The sequence below is a fragment of the Tamandua tetradactyla genome, chromosome 9 (genome assembly GCF_023851605.1).
Source record: "Tamandua tetradactyla isolate mTamTet1 chromosome 9, mTamTet1.pri, whole genome shotgun sequence".
Lineage (NCBI taxonomy): Eukaryota > Metazoa > Chordata > Mammalia > Pilosa > Myrmecophagidae > Tamandua > Tamandua tetradactyla.
In genome coordinates this window covers 49289416-49306001 of record NC_135335.1, presented here as the reverse complement: position 1 = coordinate 49306001, position 16586 = coordinate 49289416, and the positions used below count along the sequence as shown (strand labels likewise).

Genomic DNA, 16586 nt, shown 5'->3' with positions numbered 1-16586 from the left:
CTCCCCTCCCCCAGGGTCTGCCTCCTCGGGAACCGCACGCTGTCCAAGCGCGGCTTCGACACCTGCGCCAAGCTGCAGGAGGTGAACAACGGGACGATGCCCACGGCGCTCTGGCGACTCTTCTGCAACGGCTCGGCGCCCGGCGCCCTGTGCGACGACTACTTCACCCACAACAACGTCACCGAGGTCTCGGGCATCCCCGGCGTGGCCAGTGGTGTCATCCTGGGTGAGCACGGGTGGTGGAGTGTGGGGGTTGGGGCGGTGGCGGAGCAGGGGCGGGGCGTGGGGCGTGGCGGGGCGGTGGCAGAACGGGGGTGGGGAGTGGAGTGTGGGGCTGGGAAGTGGCGGAGCACGGGGCGTGGGGGGGGGCGGGGCGCGGGCGGCGCGGGTGTTCACCTGATGGTCCATGGCTGAACCCTGCCCTGTGGGTGCCGAGATGCCCCGGGGTGCAAGATGGGGGCATGGGGGGGGAGGCTGCACTTGGCCTTGAGGCCGCACCAGCACCTGAGACATGCCCGCCACGCGTCACGCCCCCCACACCCTGCTGTGCCCTGGCACGCCACATCACACCCACATCACACCCCATGATGCCTCTTTACACTGTCATGACGCCCTGCAACACCCCACCTCGCCATATGACACCTATCACATGACACTCATCACACCACATCCTATTGCCGTATGACACCCCACCACACCATGCCCTGTCACGCCATGCTCCATCACCTCACACCCACCACACCACGCTCCATTGTGTCCCATCACACCCTGTCATTTTTCTGCCATGTCACGCCATGTCCTGTCATACCGCATGACAGCCGGTCACGTCACATCATGCTATGTCACGCTCCATCTCAACCTCTCAAGCCATGTCACATCTGATCACTTTCACACCATCTCACATCTGGTCACTTGGTCATGACCCCGTGTCTGTTGACCTCAGCTTCTGGGTGGCCCTGCCCTGCTCTAGGGAGCCTACAGAAGGTTCTGGAATCCATGGGGTGTCTGTGGTTCTACCCTCTGCACAGAGAACCTGTGGAGCACGTACACGGACAAAGGTGCGTTTGTAGAGAAGAAGGGCCTGCCGTCGGTGCCCGTGCCAGACGAGAACCGGGCCAGCGGACAGCCGTATGTCCTCACCGACATCATGACCTACTTCACCATGCTCCTGGGCATCTACTTCCCGTCGGTGACCGGTGAGCCCCGTCCTGGCCCCTCGTCCTTCCCTTCTGGGGCCATTGGTGCTGATGCGGGGTTCAGTAAACACCTGGTTTAGAGTTCTGTCCCTGCTCTGCTGAGCATGTGCATAGCAGGCCCCGGGTCACCAAGACATGCCCCACTGCTGGTGTGCATACGTGTCTGTGTGTGCATGTGTGCACACCCGTGTGCTGTGCATATGTATGAAGGTGTATCTGTGTGCAGTTGTGTGCACATGTGTACATCCACATGCATGTGTATATTGCTGTGCATGTGTGTATGTGTACGCTTGTGTGTGTACCTCCATGTACAAGTGTGCATGTGTTCACTTCCATGTGTACATGTGTGCGCATGTGTACTTCCATATGTGCACTTATGTGTACATCCACGTGCATGTATGCATACGTGTGCATGTGTGTATCTTCACCTACACATGTACGTATGTGTACACTGGTGAGTGTGTGCATCTACATGTGTATGCGTGCATGTGGACTTGTGTGTACATCCTCACGCATGTGTGCGTGTGTGTGTACTGGTGTGTGTACCTCCACCTGCACATGTGCATATGTGTACACTGGTGAGTTTGTGCATTCACACATGTACACGTGCATGTGGACTTCTGTGTACACACACCTGTATGTGTGCATAAATGTACGCGCGTGTGTGTATCTCCATGTGCACGTGTGCATACGAGTGCACTTGTGTGTGTGTGTATGTTTGTGCGTCTCTGGACCCAGCGGCACTCTGTGATGAATTGGCCCTCAGCCCTCTTCTTCCTTCCTGGGGATCCTCCCTGGCCGGGGGAGCAGGTGTCTGGGGGTCAGTGCACACGGCGTCCCGGGGGGTGGCTGGTCCTGCTGCCTTGAGGATCTGGGATCCCCTTGGTCCTGCGGCTTGCCCATCTTCTTGGGGCACTCGGGGTGCCTCCACCAGTGCCGTCCTCAGCAGCCCTGCAGTGTGGACGTATGGGATCAAGACGCGTGGCGTGTGCAGCCCCAGAGCCTTCCGGCACTGCCTTGTGGAGCTCTGTGCTTGGTTTCTGCGGTACTGTGTCCACATCTGTGCAGGTGGCATTTTCAGGACGCGTGGCTCACCCTGTCGTCCTGTAGGCATCATGGCGGGCTCGAACCGTTCTGGCGACCTCAGGGATGCCCAGAAGTCCATCCCCACGGGTACCATCCTGGCCATCGCCACCACGTCCTTCATCTGTATCCTTGGAAGTGCCATGGGGGCTGCGGGCTGGACACTGTCCACTGCCCGGGGGAGGACAGCTGTCCTGGGCCCTGGGCCCGGGGCCCCCTGAGAGAGCCTTCTGACAGGTGTGTTCCAGTCTTAAAGTGCCGGGCACGGGGGTCAACTCCCTGGACTCTGAGCCAGGTGTGGGGTCAGCTTGCTATACTCTGAGCTGGGTGTGGGCATTGGCCCTCTGGACTCTAAGCTGGGTGTGGGGGTCAGCCCGCTGGACTCTGTGCTGGGTGTCCCAGAACTGGGCATGGCTGTGCTGGGCTGTGTTGTTTCTGCTCCCATCCTACTGGGCCGCTGTTCTTCCTTGACGGGGACCCCAGACCTGTCCTGCATTGTCCTGTTCGGTGCCTGCATCGAGGGCGTGGTCCTGCGGGACAAGTACGTTGTTCCATCCCCAGCCTGCAGAGACAGGCACTGTCAGGCTCCTGTCTTGAGTCCTGTGCACAGCTCCCTGCCCTGTGGCCGCTCTGAGCTGTCCATCTAGGGGCACGTGGCTGCCTGGTGAGCAAGGGCCTTCCTTGTGCCCAGCCCACACGCAGTGCCCCTGGCCAGGCCTCAGTAGGCAGCTCCCAGCCCTGACGCCGAGGGGTGGTCCATGGCCTGGCCACAAGCAGCTGGCAGTGAGACCCCTTCCCCATGGGTCCTGGATGTGCCAGTGGCCAAGGGTCCCCTGTGCTGCGGGCACAGATTTCCTTTCCTGCCCGTTGGGGCTGCCCCAAGGCTGGCATGCCCTGGGGCTGGCAGGGCCCCACTCCTTCCCCGACACGTGGCCTCGCTGAGGGGGCCGGAGTCAGCAGTGGCCCGAGGGGTCAAGGGTCAGGGGCTGCTATGGATCGGTCCTCAGCCCCACACCCTCCCTAGTGACCGTTCCCTTGTGTCCAAGGTGAGCTCTTGCTGTGGCTGTTGAAGGGTTTGGGATAGAAACAGCGGGGGCACAGGGAGGGTCCCAAGTCGAGCCCTAGGCACCTGCAGGTGGAAGAAGGCCCAGTGGGTCAGGGCAGAGGTCTGGGCTGGGATGGGGGTCCTTGAAGGTGCCGGGAGGGACCCCGTGCCGGGGCTGGGCCAGCTCAGCAGACACCGGCACAAGGTTGCAGTCAGGGTGGCCGTTCCTGCGTCCCGGCCCTACGTCTCTCTGCAGCCCCCCTTGGGGCTCTCAGGGCATCCTGCTGCACGCCGGGGCCTGCAGCTGGCTGAGCCGCCGGTCTGCTTGCAGGTTCGGGGAGGCCCTGCAGGGCAGGCTGGTCATCGGTGCACTGGCCTGGCCCTCGCCCTGGGTCATCGTCATCGGCTCCTTCTTCTCCACCTGTGGCGCCGGCCTGCAGAGTCTCACAGGGGCCCCCCGCCTGCTGCAGGCCATTGCGCGTGATGGGCTCGTGCCCTTCCTGCAGGTGAACTGAGTGGGAGGGGGTACCTGGGGGGTGTCTCTGGGAGTGGGGCCTGGGGGCCCTCCTCTAGGCCAGAGTCAGTCCCAAGTGCCCATGTTTCCCCTCGGGTGTCCGCGGCGCCCTGTGCTCGGCTGGGTGAGTGGCGTCCCGCGCCTCACACCCACCTGTCCCCGCAGGTGTTCGGCCACGGCAAGGCCAATGGGGAGCCCACCTGGGCCCTGCTGCTCACGGCCCTCATCTGTGAGAGTGGCATCCTCATCGCGTCCCTGGACAGCGTGGCACCCATCCTGTCCATGTGCGGGGGGGCAGGGGCCGGGGGGGTGGCCAGGTGGGCTGCAGACCCTGTGACAGTGGCGAGTGGGGGCCGGGCCAGCCACGCCACGATGTGACCCTCAACGTGGTCTCCAGTGGGACTCCCTGATGTGCCCCGACCCCCTGGCGTGCCCCCCGATCCTCCGATGTGCCCCAACCCCCCGACGTGCCCCCATCCGTGTGCCTAGGTTTTTCCTCATGTGTTACCTGTTCGTGAACCTGGCCTGTGCTGTGCAGACCCTCCTGCGCACGCCCAACTGGCGCCCGCGCTTTCGCTTCTACCACTGGTGAGGGTGGGGTCCCTGCTGGAGGCTCCGCAGACGCAGTGCCCGGCTGTTCCCTGCACTGGATGCTGGCTCGGGGCTGAGGGGTGGGTGGGAGGTGCTGTGGGGGTCCGGGTGTGTGTGGGCGGGGGCGGGGGCGGGGCCGGCTCCCCGCAAGCATTCCTGTCTCGCAGGACGCTGTCTTTCCTGGGCATGAGCCTGTGCCTGGCGCTGATGTTCGTCTGCTCCTGGCACTACGCGCTGGCTGCCATGCTGGTCGCTGGCTGCATCTACAAGTACATCGAGTTCCGCGGGTGGGTGTCGCGCCCTGGGCCCGGGAAGGCACCTGGGGACCCACCCTCGGCCGGGTGGGCATGGGGGGCATGAGGGCCGAGCCCGCCCTCCCTCCCCGCGTGCCCTCCCCATGTGCCCTCTCTCCCTGCATGCCCTCTGGGGAGCCCCCTCCTGCGTACGGGCGCGGCCTGGCAGGGTCCCGCCACCTGCCCAAGAAGCTCTCTGAGTGTGCCTGCTTCCCAGGGCAGAGAAGGAGTGGGGCGATGGCATCCGCGGCCTGTCGCTCAACGCTGCCCGCTACGCCCTGCTGCGCGTCGAGCACGGCCCCCCCCACACCAAGAACTGGAGGTGAGCGGCCAGGTGGGGGTTGTGGCGGCCTCTGCCCACCTGGGCGCCGGGCACATGGCCAGGGTCCTGGACGTGGGGGCCGTCTGCTGAGGTGCCGCCGTCCCACGCAGGCCACAGGTGCTGGTGATGCTGAACCTGGACGCGGAGCAGGCCGTGAAGCACCCGCGCCTGCTGTCCCTCACCAGCCAGCTCAAGGCCGGCAGGGGCCTGACCATCGTGGGCGCCGTGCTGGAGGGCACCTACCTGGACCGGCATGCCGAGGCGCAGCGCGCAGAGGAGGTGGGCAGGACCGGGGGGAGGGGCTCCAGGGAAGTGGATGGGGGCCAGGGAAGCCCAGAGGGCCGGACCCAACAGGTCTCAGCGCCCGGAAAGTGTCTCCCGCCTGGCCCAGAGGGAGCCCGGGTCAGCTGTGGGGCCGAGGGGCAGGGTGGCCAGAGGTGTTGGGCCCACGAGCGCACTCTGGGAGCCACACAGTGGATGCATGCCCTGGGCAGGGGCAGGGGGGGCACACGGCCGGGTCTGCTCTGGAGCCGCGAGGGCAGTGCCCATGCTCAGGAGGGTGCCTGGCGTGCCCTTCTGAGGGTCTCTGCGCAGGGTGGGCATCTCTGCTGAGCACGGGAGCCACTGTCCAGGCCCGGCTGGGCCCAGGGTCAGGGCTGCTGGCCGCACCCTGACCCTTCCCGCCTGCAGAACATCCGCGCACTGATGGGCGTCGAGAAGACCAAAGGCTTCTGCCAGCTGGTGGTGTCGTCCAGCCTACGGGACGGCGTGTCCCACCTGGTCCAGTCAGCCGGCCTGGGCGGCATGAAGCACAACACCGTGCTGGTGGGCTGGCCCGCCCGCTGGCGCCACGCCGACAACCCCTCCTCCTGGCGCAACTTCGTGGGTGCGTGCCAGGCCCTGCCCCCCACCCCTGGCTGACCTGCCCCCAGCTGACCTTGTCCTGCTCTGTCCTGCTCCCAGGATCTGTGCCCATGACTGTTCCCGCCTCAGCTGCCCCTGCCCTACCTCGTCTGACTCTGCGCTCTTGATTAACCCCACCCTCCCCAATTGATCCCACCCCCGGCTGACCCCACCCCCTGGCTGACCCCACAGACACAGTCCGGGACACCACAGCCGCCCACCAGGCCCTGCTGGTGGCCAAGAACGTGGACCTGTTTCCCCCCAACCAGGAACGGCTGGGCGGGGGCCACATCGACGTGTGGTGGGTGGTGCACGACGGGGGCCTCCTCATGCTGCTGCCCTTCCTGCTGCGCCAGCACAAGGTGGGCGGGCGGGTGGGGGCAGGGCGGGGGCGTGGGAAGGGGAGGGTGGGTGGATGCCGGCTCCAGGGTGGAGACAGATGCAGGCCGGGGGCCCGGGACGGGTGGGCGGACGCAGGCCGGGGGTCCGGGGCGGATGGATGGCAGCCCTGGAGTTGTGGGCCCCGCGGCCCGTGCTGGACACTGCGCCCACCCTCACCCCCGCAGGTGTGGCGGAAGTGCCGGATGCGCATCTTCACGGTAGCACAGGTGGATGACAACAGCATCCAGATGAAGAAGGACCTGCAGGTGTTTCTGTACCACCTGCGCATCAACGCCGAGGTGGAGGTGGTAGAGATGGTGAGCAAGTTCCTGGGCTGGGCCCAGATGGAGGGGGGAGCTGGGGGTGGAGGTGGTGGAGGTGGTGAGCGGGTGCCCAGGCTGTGCCCATGATGGGAGGAGTGGCTGAGGATGGAGGTGGTGGAGGTGGTGAGCGGGTGCCCGGGCTGTGCCCATGATGCGGGGGGGAGCTGAGGGTGGCGGTGGTGGAGGTGGTGAGCGGGTATCCGGCTGTGTCCATGATGTGGGGGCGGGTGCTGAGGGTGGAGGTGGGGGAGATGGTGAGCGGGTGCCCGGGCTATGCCTATGATGGGGGGGGGCACTGAGAGTGGAGGTGGGGGAGGCAGCACGGGAAGGTGGGACCCTGCGGTGCTGCCTGAGGCCAGGCGCTGTGCCCCACCGAGCAGCCTTCTGGGCTGCATATTGGCCATACGTTTGCACGTGGGCTCGTTCCCCAGGTCGGAACGCTGCTCCTCCTTCCCCGAGTTCCCTGGGGGGTTCTCCGTGGTCCTGCCGCGGATATGGGGCACAGACCCCAGAGGCCAGCCGCCCTCCCCACTCACATCTTGCAGGAGGGGGTTGCATCGCCGTGCTCACAGCAGAAGGGCATCTGTCCTGCCTCCATATGGAAGCCGCAGTTTCTTGTTCCCTTTTCTAGTCCTGGGCAGCGGGTCCCTCGAGCTGGGGTGGGGTGGGCTGGCGGAGCCCCTCTGGTAGGGGAGCGTTTTACAGGCGCAGCTCGCGCCTCCCCCGGCATGTCCCCGTCAGTGCACACTGGGGCCGCTGCCACGCTGTGCTCCCGGTTGCTCTCATGGAGACAGGTTAGCGTGCTGGGGTGACGGTCGGGGGACCTTGGGGTCCTGGTTCAGAACCATCCAGACAGGCACCACCAAATCCTGGGGCTGCGAGGAGCAGGCTGAGGTCCCCACCAGCCCCCAGGTCGCTGCCCTTGTAGGCACAGCACCCAGCCCTTTGCGCCCCTACCCACACCCACTCTGCCTCTTCTGTGGGTTCAGCCCCGGGCGCCTGCCCGAGCTGGTGCCTGTGGCAAGGTCTGCGTGTGGGTGTGCGTGCGGCGCACGCTCACTGGAAAGCCTTGGGCAGATGAGAAGCGTGTGGGGGCCAGGCACATGGGGTCTGCGCACCTCAGTCAGCCCCCCGGGCATCCTGGCAGCTGCTTACCATCCTGGGTTTTGTAGAGCAAGCGGGGAGATGGGCGGGGCTTCTGGCTTGCAGCTGGGTTCCCAGGGGCTCCCTGGCTGGCATCGTGGCAGGCGAGTTCGGTTTCTTCTTTCCGGGTGTTTGTACGAGGCTGTGTGCACGGCTATGAACGCCTGCGTGTGCTGCAGGGTTAACTCCCGTTTCTGGGCATTTGCACAGGGCTGCGTGCACGGCTATGCATGCTTGGGTGTGCCACAGGGTTAACTTCCGTTTCCGGGCGTTTGCACGGGGCTGCGTGCATGGCTTTGCATGCCTGGGTGTGCCGCAGGGTTAGCTCCCAGGACTGGAGATGCCAGGAGGCTCCGGAGTGGGGTGCACGGTGCACATTGTTCCCCTGTAGGTACCCACCTGCGGCAGTGGCGTGGTGGGCTGCCCTGACCGGGGGCCAGGACCCCCCCCCCAGCTGGTGTGTCTTTAGCCACAGCGAGGGAGGTGGCCCTCACAGAGTGCTGGCGCCCTCACTGTGTCGCAGCCGTCCCGCTGCCTCCTGCCGTGGGGGCATTTGTGGGGTCCAGGCCATCTGCCCTGGACCGAGCCAGTCCCCGGGGCCCCGGCTGTGGGTGTCCCATTGCGGAGAGGACCCAACTGCTCTCTACGTGCTCACGCACATTCACACGTGCTTACACCACAGCCCCACACTCGTATACATCTTCCCACACTTATTCACACACACTCCATTCTCCTAGTCTTGCCCACGTTCACAGCTCACGCCTATTCATGCTCACACGTGCCTTACGCAAGTATTGTGCACCATATCCACACCACACATCCACAGTCGCACACTCACCCACGCTCACGATCACTCACCAGCTAATGTGGGCCTCGCCCTCGCCTCCTTGGGAGCTGGCAGTTGCTGCGTCCCTGAACCCCGAGGAGCAGCTCCAGAAACGGGGTGAGGGAGGGGTGGCACGAGCCATGCCGGTCTTGGGGACCCCGTGTCTGGCCGTCCTCAGGCCGAGGGTACCGTGGGCGGTGCTGCAGCTGCCTGGTGGGCCGTGCTCATGCCCACACACTGGGACGTTCTAGGTTGAAAACGACATCTCGGCTTTCACTTACGAGAAGACGCTGATGATGGAGCAGAGATCCCAGATGCTGAAGCAGATGCACCTCTCCAAGACCGAGCGTGCACGGGAGGTGCGGGGACACAGGCGCCCACGGGGTCCGGGAGGGCAGGGCGGGGGCAGCAGGAGCAGGAAGCGTCCCTCCACCTCCCCTCCCTCTCCTGTCCCATCTACCCCTCACAGCCCTCTCCTCTCCTACTTCCTCCAGCTCCTCCCACCAACAAGACCTGCCCCTCTACCATCCCCTAGCTCCCTACCCCCCCCCAGGTCCCCGGCCCCCCCAGCTCCTGGGCCCCCCAGCTCCCCGCTCCCCACCCCAGCTCAGCTGCCTGCCCTGTCCCTCCCGGGCAGCTGTGAGAGTGTCGGCGTGTCTAGCCCCAGGGAGCTGAGGCACAGGGCACCCCCCATGCCTGCTTCTTCTGCAGGCTCAGCTGATCCATGACAGGAACACGGCGTCCCGCTCTGCGCTGATGGCCAGCACGCAGGCACCATCCACGGCAGACAGGGCGCAGATGACCTGGACCAAGGAGAAGCTGACCGCCGAGAAGCAGCGGGTCAGGGACACCACCATGCCCGGCTTCAAGGACATCTTCAGCCTGAAGCCGTGAGTGTCGGCCGAGGTCCCGTTCCTCCAGTGGCTGGTGGGGGCTCACCTGCCCCCCCACAGTCCAGCCCCGGCCACCATGTGCCGGCCGGCTGAGCAGGGGGCCGTCAGGGGACCCCATTCCGTCTCAGTCTCACGGCCTCCCCGGGTCTCAAGCACGTCAGCCTGTGAGGGGGTGACTGCCCAGCTGGGGCCTTTAATGGGGGAGCTGAACTGGCTTTTTGGGGTCCCTCCTGGGAGGGGCCACCCCACAGGTTAGAGTGGGGCTGACTGTGCCCCAGGCCATGTGTGCTGGAGTGGGGGGGGGGCTGGCTCCTGCTATCATGCTCCCCATCTCTCCCTCTGCCACAGAAAGTGGGGCAGTCTGAGCTCACGTGGCCGGGTGACTTCCCAGTGTCCCGGCCCGTATCTGACTTCCTGCCCCTTTCCCTTCTTTCATGGTCCCCAGCCGTCCCCTGGGACTTTCTGGATTGTTCCCCATCCCTGGGGTCAAGGCTGCCTAGAACCACATTAGCTCAGGCAGGGGGCTCTGGCTGAGGGTCACTTTGTTTCGTTTTTTACCCCTAAACCTGAGCTTATCCACCCCTGGAGAAAGCGAAGATGCTCGGTCCCCTGGGGGAGCTCAAAACAGATGCAGGGGTGGAGGTCTCCCTAAAACACTCTACTACACCACTGTCTGTTGGAGCCCACACATGTACACACACACGAGGCACGTGGGTACGGACACAAAGATCACACCGTGCATATGCATGCTTTCACACAGGAGTACTCCAGTGCACACATCACTCACGCTAGCACACGTGGCCCCACCCGGCCTCACACTTGGGCACCGTGCCCACACAGCACTTGGGAAAGGAAGCCAGCCTCTCCCCTCCCTGCCGGGGATGCTGCCATCCTGGTGCCCAGGAAACACGAGAAAGCACGAGGGCCTGCTGGACCAACCTCAGGTTTCAAACCCCTGCGGTTTCTCCACCTCCCGGCCCTTTACTGTCACATGCGCATTCCTGGCGAGGCTGCTTGGGGGCTGTGGCCCACCTGGGCCGTAGCTTGGCACCTTTAATGGCTGCCCTCGAAGCTGTGGGCGGAGGCCCTGGACAGAGGCCCTGGCTGTGTTCGCCAGGTCACTGGTGGCTGGGGGCGGATTTACCTGCCTACAAGTCGAGCCTTAGTGGGCCTCCCCCAGCGCCACGGCAGGGCCTCTGTCCATCTGCTTGTGTCCAGTGACCAACCTCCGTGTGGGATCTCGGCTCTCGCAGTCAGTGTGGAGTCCGTGGGGTCACGTGGTCATTGGTGAACGCGCTGGCGTGTTCTGGTGTTGGGGGAGACATGGGCAGAGGTGGCAGGCCCTGGGCCCATGGTTTTACAGCACAACATGTGAACTCTGTGGTTGCTGACCAGTTCTGCCCCGTGCAGGGTACCGGGGGTAGACGGAGGCAAGTCCTGCCCGGTGCTGGGGGCCGGGTGTAGACGGGGGCGGTGCCAGCGCTGCTGGGCACTGAGCATGGAGACGCACGTGGACTGTGGACCTCAGTAGTGGGGCTGTGGGGCATCGGGAACAGCTGCGGGTGGTCAGGGGCGCTGGGGCATCTGGGGCAGCCGGAGCGTGGGGGCGGCAACCCGTGCTTCTTCTGCGCCAGGATGAGTGGGAAGGGGAGCGCCCCCCCCCCGGGGTAGCCCGAGGGTTTGTCCGGGCCGCGCGCGTGCAGACCTGCCGCTGTTCTATTCCTCGCCCTTGCCTCCCTGCATTTGGCACCTGCTCTCCTGGGCGGGTCATCTTTGGCCAGCGTGGGAAATGGCTTCTGCCAAAACGCCGAGGCCTCGGTGGTACGCCGCAGAGCCGCTTCTCCCCGCGTGCCCCGGCCGCATGTTTGTGCCCCTTGCTGCCCGGCCACCCTCACCCAGCTGGGTCAGGGGCAGCCCGTTCCTGTTCCTGTGGGGCCCGCTACCCCCTTGGTGCCTCTGCGACATGGCCAGGGGACTGTTTGAACCTCGGCTGTTTTCACCCAGATCCCTCTTTCCAGCGTCCCCTCGCCACGGCATGGGCTTTACGTCCCTTCTGAAGCTGCAGGCACCTTTGCTGGGGGGACGTTATGCCTCGGGACTGGCCTTGGGTGTCTCCACGCTGCGGGCCAGCAGCTCTGACATGTGGCATCACCCGGAAGCCCACGCACCCTCGGCTGACCCCTGCCGTCCCCATGTGCTGCACTAGCTGGCCAGGGGCACGGGGGACGGGCTGCGCAGTGACCCCTGTCCCCCGCAGGGACCAGTCCAATGTCAGGAGGATGCACACGGCCGTCAGGCTCAACGGCGCCGTGCTCAGCAGGTCCCAGGACGCCCAGCTCGTGCTGCTCAACATGCCGGGGCCCCCCAGGAACCGGCAAGGGGATGAGAACTGTATCCTTTCCTGGTCCGCCCCCTGGGCCTGGGACATGGGGCCTGGGGCGTTGCGGGCAGCTGGGGTGGACGTGGGGAGACATTGGGCTGCTGGGGACGGGGTTGGAGGGATGGGGTGAGGGTCAGGGGGGACGGGGTCGGGGGCGGGGTGGGGGTCGAGGGTACGGGGCGAGGGTCAGGGGGACGGGGTCGGGAGACAGGGTCGGGGGATGGGGTAGGGGGTGGAGTCAGGGTCAGGGGGACGGGGTGAGGGTTGGGGGGACGGGGTCGGGGCCAGGGGGACGGGGTGAGGGTCGGGGGGACGGGGTCGGGGCCAGGGGGACGGGGTGAGGGTCGGGGGGACGGGGTCTGGGGCGGGGGCGGGGTGGGGGGGCAGGGGCAGGGTCGGGAAGTGGCACTGGCCTGCAGGGGCTGGTGAGTTCAGGGCCGCAGCGAGCTCCTCTGTGCCTACTCCCCTGCTGTCCGGGGCTGCACGGACGAATAAGGCCAGCGGGAAGTGGGGGTGGGGGAGCAGCCCCCAGCCACACTGTCCGTCTGGCCCACCCGAGTCCACTGCGCGGGCTCCTGTGTCAGCTGCGGCCGGTCCCCAACACGCCGAGCAGAAGCAGCTGCCCTGGCCACAGGGGTCCCCGAACCTGTGTCCGTGGGGTTCTCGGGGCCTCGGGGCTCTCAATGCCCAGCCTCTGCTCCACTGGGTTCTGGTGTGGGGTCAGGGCCGAAGGGCACCCGTGGTGGACACCTGGGTGTGGGGAAGGAGCTGCCTGCTGGACCCTGCCATCCCCATTGTCAAGAGTCCTGGCCCCGAGCGCAGAGGCTGGGCCCCCCGAGGACTCAGAGGCAGAGGGTTCCGGAGCTGGCCAGGAGGGGCTTGGCAGGGAGGGCGGGGCACCAGCCGTCCACTCTGTCTGCTCTCAGTACCCTGGTCAGAGGCGATGCCGGGTCCCCACCCCCTGAGTGAGTTCCTGCTCGCTGAGCTCTTGCTTCTGTGGGGTTCCAGGGGCCTTGGAGTGTCGGGTCTGTGCACAGCCCCTCTCTTCTCTCTGCCGGCCGGGCACCTGGCCCATGCACCCCGCGCTCCCCTGGACACCCCCTGTCCCCTCTGCCGGCCCCCTTGTGCCCTCACCAACCCCCCTGGATACCCCGTCCCCGGCCAACCCCCTTGGACGCTGCCTGCCCCCCCGCCCCCGCTGGCCACCACAGGTGCCCCTCCCCCCCAGATGCCCCCTGCTCCCTATCGGCCCCCATGGATACCCCCTGCCCACCTGCCGGCTGCCCTAGATGCCCCCTGCTCTCCTGCTGGCCTCCCAGATGCCCCCTGCCCCCCACTGGCTTCCCTGGACTCCCCCTGCCCCTGGCCGGCCCCCCCCGCCCCACTCCTCCAGGCAGACGCTCAGCCGGTGGCTGTGTGGGTTGTCCCCACCCGTGAAAAGTGCTGTAGCCTTAACTCTGCGCCCAGACATGGAGTTCCTCGAGGTCCTGACCGAGGGCCTGGCCAGGGTCCTGCTGGTCAGGGGCAGTGGCCGGGAGGTGGTCACCATCTACTCCTAGCGCTGCGGGAACCCAGGCAGCATGCTAGACACTCCGCCTGGCCACGGCCCCAGGTCGCGGCGGGAGCTGCAGGAGCGGCAGAGGCGCCACGGTGGCCAGCACTGGACACCCGTGGCCTCAGCCTCTGGGGCCCCGGGGCCTTGTCAGCCAGCGGCGAGACACCGCGGCCAAGCCCTGGGCCTTTAGAGTTTTAGAACCTTTCTCACCTGTGGCGGCTGCGGGAGAAGAGGCTGTGCCTAGGTGCCCGGCCCCGCTTCTGATGCCACATCCTTCCACGGGCAGTGGCGGCGCTACCTGGGGGCACCGAGGGAGGGAGAGCCCGGATGCCACGCGCAACCCGAGCCCTGTCAGTGCCCCCCGCTCCCCCGCACGCAGGCCACGTGTCCCCAGCCCCCAGTGACGGCGCAGGCGCGGACACATCTTGTGGCCTGACCCCTTCGGCTGCCCATGTGGCCGGCTGGTTCCATCTCTGGACACCGGGAGCCCCCTTTTTGCGGTCACTGTTCTGTTTTAACGGTCTGGGGAGTTTCCTCGTTGCTCAGTGTGTCCTGTCGGTGCAGCCCTGGGCGAAGTGGTGACACGAGCCCCGTTTGCACCCGCGTCCCAGGTTTGGGCAGGGTCGGTGATGCCTGCAATCGTGGACAGGGGCCCAGGGTGTGAGCGAGGCCCTGCGTGAGCTGCCTGTGGGCCTGGCGTCACTTCCGCGGTACCGGCTAGGCGTGTACCTGAGACCCCACACGGGCACATGAGGCCCCCGGGCCCTGCACTGACACCAGGAGACGCCTGGACCCTGCACTGATGCGAGGAGACCCCTGGACCCTTCCCTGGTGGGAGGAGACCCCCAGGCTCTCCCTGCTTGAACTCACAGGCCCTGCACTGACCGAGGACACCCCAGGCCCTCTGCACTGTAGACCCCCAGCCTCTCGCAGCTCTCACAGTTGATCTCTCATTTCCCTGTCAGCCCCACGCCTTTGAGTGACTGTTAGTAGGAGAATAAAGTTGTGTGCAGCCCCAGCACACTGGGGACATGGTGTCTCGTTCAATGTGGAGTTCAGCGGTTGGTGCAACCGGCTCTCACCCCCTTGAGGTTCTTCCAGGTGTGGCCAGCTAAGGACCAGAGTCTAGGGAGGCTCCCGGGAACCGGAGGGGACGTGTGGGACAGGCAGATGGCGCTCACCTGGGTGGCCAGGCCGCTGCCAACACCCCCAACCTCACACACCCCTGTGGCCAAGGGGAAGCACAGTGACTCCCCAGCCTGCAGGGTCTCTCCCCCAGGTCCCCACCCCCAGCCTGCAGAGTCACTCTCCCAGGACCCCACCCCCAACCTGCAGGGTCATTCCCCCAGGACCCTGCCCCCAGCCTGCAGGGTCACTCCCAGGCCTGCAAGGCTGGGACCCTGCCCCTACCCCAGCCTCTCGGGCCCCTGAGAAGTGGTGGCAGCAGAAGTGGAGCCAGGAGAGCCCAGCCTCCCCAGGCCCTGTCTTGCCTGCTCTGTGGCACCTGGCAGGTGGGGGGGAGCCCAGATGGCAAAGCTGCAGTTGAGATGCGGGGGCGGCGGTGGCTTCAGTGTGTGCAAAGCCCTGAAGGGGTGGGGAGGGGAGGGCCGGAGTGGCAGGTGCGGGGGCTCCTTGCGTCCTGGGTCTGCAGGCCAGAGAGAGGGGGCGGCCGGCTGGAGGCAGCTGCAGGGCCAGGAGAGGGGGCTGGCTGGGATGCGGAGGGGAGGTCGGCAGGCCTGGGGGGGCTGCCCCGTGAAGGACAGATGCCACCCGGCCTTGGACATGAGGAGTTGATGTGGGCTCTAGGCCTGGGGGCCAGGCGCCAGGCCCTGCTGCTGGAAGGTGCTGAAACCTGCGTCCCCAGAACTGCTGGGGGTGGGGACACGGCTGCTCCCCTCCCGGGCCTGGGTCCCCCCACGGGTGCGAAGGCTCCACCGGCCCCTTGGTGCAGTGGGTGGGATGAGTCGGGGGTCCTGGGAAGGCGGGTGCCCACAGGGATAGCCCGGGGAGGGGATGTGCAAGGCCGCAAATGTCTGAACTTGAAGCTAGAGTGGCTGGTGCGGCAGCAGGGGCTCTTGGAGCGCCCCAACGGCCCTGACCCTGCAGTGCCAAGCTCACCTGCGCCCTCATACCCAGGCGCCGGGCAGGCAGGGCCTCCTGCACCCGCTTTGAGCCGACTCCGCCTGCTAAACAGACTCCTCTGGTCTCTAAAGCCACTCGAGAGTCACACACACTTGATCTGGGAGAAAAGCATGTCTGAGGGGCTTCCGGCCCCCAACTTCTGGAACTGAGTCTGCAGGGCCCCCTGCCTGACCCGGGTCGGTCTGTGTCCAGGGCTCAGCTGGACACACAGACAGCCCTGCAGGTAGGTGCCAGGTCCCGAGGGAGCAGCATGCACGTATCCCTCGTTCACTCAGCCTTCGCACGTTTATTCACACATCACTTGTTCACTCATCATTCACCCACACGCCCACTTTTTCAGTCACTCATTCACTCATTCATCCATCTACTAATTCACTCATTGGTTTGTTTACTCATTTATTCACCCAGTAACCAATTCACTTATGCACTCTTCTCTTCACTCGTTCATTCGTTCATTCCCTCGGTCATTCAGCAAGTCCTTTCTGTGCACTTCCTGGGAACTGAGGCCACAGGGAGCACGAGCCATGGGAGCCCTGGAGCTCGTGAGCTGGGGGTGAGGAGGGGACGGAGGCAGGGGCTGGGCCCAGGTTAAGTGTCAGTGGCCCCTGGGGCGGGGCGCCCCCTCCGCTGCCTATACCATGTCGCGAGGACAGGGCACCCTTGGGAGGACCCCTTCTCCTGCCGTGCCGAGGCCAGGGTCACGCCCGCCACCTGCGCTGACCCCTGGGGGACACGTGGTACCCGCAGAAGAGTCAGAGACGGGAGCTGGGCGGCCCGGGAGAGCAGTGACCCCAGCCCGCTCCCTGGGGCGGGTGCTGCTCTCACCTGCCCAGGAGCCAGACGCCCTCGCCAAGGGGGCCCTGGCTGGAGTCACGCAGACCCGCCCGCGTGAACCCAGGCACATGCAGCGGCTCAGTGACAAAGGGTGTTGGAAAGCGCCTGGGCTCCTTCAAGGTGGCGTTGACTGAAATGTTCCAGAAGCCTTCAGACGTTTCC

At 65.9% G+C, this 16586-nt stretch overlaps 1 protein-coding gene across 3 annotated transcripts in view; it reads left to right on the top strand.

Moving 5' to 3' along the window:
• The window catches only part of SLC12A7 (solute carrier family 12 member 7), a 73602-nt gene extending 59060 nt beyond the window's left edge, over positions 1-14542 (top strand). For 2 of the 3 annotated variants that reach the window (XM_077116800.1, XM_077116798.1), the window contains exons 8-24: positions 15-226; positions 1029-1196; positions 2307-2405; positions 2763-2820; positions 3656-3830; positions 4004-4122; positions 4328-4426; positions 4597-4716; positions 4940-5044; positions 5155-5323; positions 5735-5930; positions 6140-6309; positions 6514-6645; positions 8872-8979; positions 9332-9510; positions 11771-11904; positions 13361-14542. In XM_077116800.1, the coding sequence (XP_076972915.1) occupies positions 15-226; positions 1029-1196; positions 2307-2405; positions 2763-2820; positions 3656-3830; positions 4004-4122; positions 4328-4426; positions 4597-4716; positions 4940-5044; positions 5155-5323; positions 5735-5930; positions 6140-6309; positions 6514-6645; positions 8872-8979; positions 9332-9510; positions 11771-11904; positions 13361-13452 (2335 nt within the window). In that variant the 3' untranslated portion in view covers positions 13453-14542. The remainder of the gene's footprint in view (positions 1-14; positions 227-1028; positions 1197-2306; positions 2406-2762; positions 2821-3655; positions 3831-4003; positions 4123-4327; positions 4427-4596; positions 4717-4939; positions 5045-5154; positions 5324-5734; positions 5931-6139; positions 6310-6513; positions 6646-8871; positions 8980-9331; positions 9511-11770; positions 11905-13360) is intronic. The other variant, XM_077116799.1, reaches the window with a different exon arrangement.
• The last annotated feature ends 2044 nt before the right edge of the window (positions 14543-16586 follow it).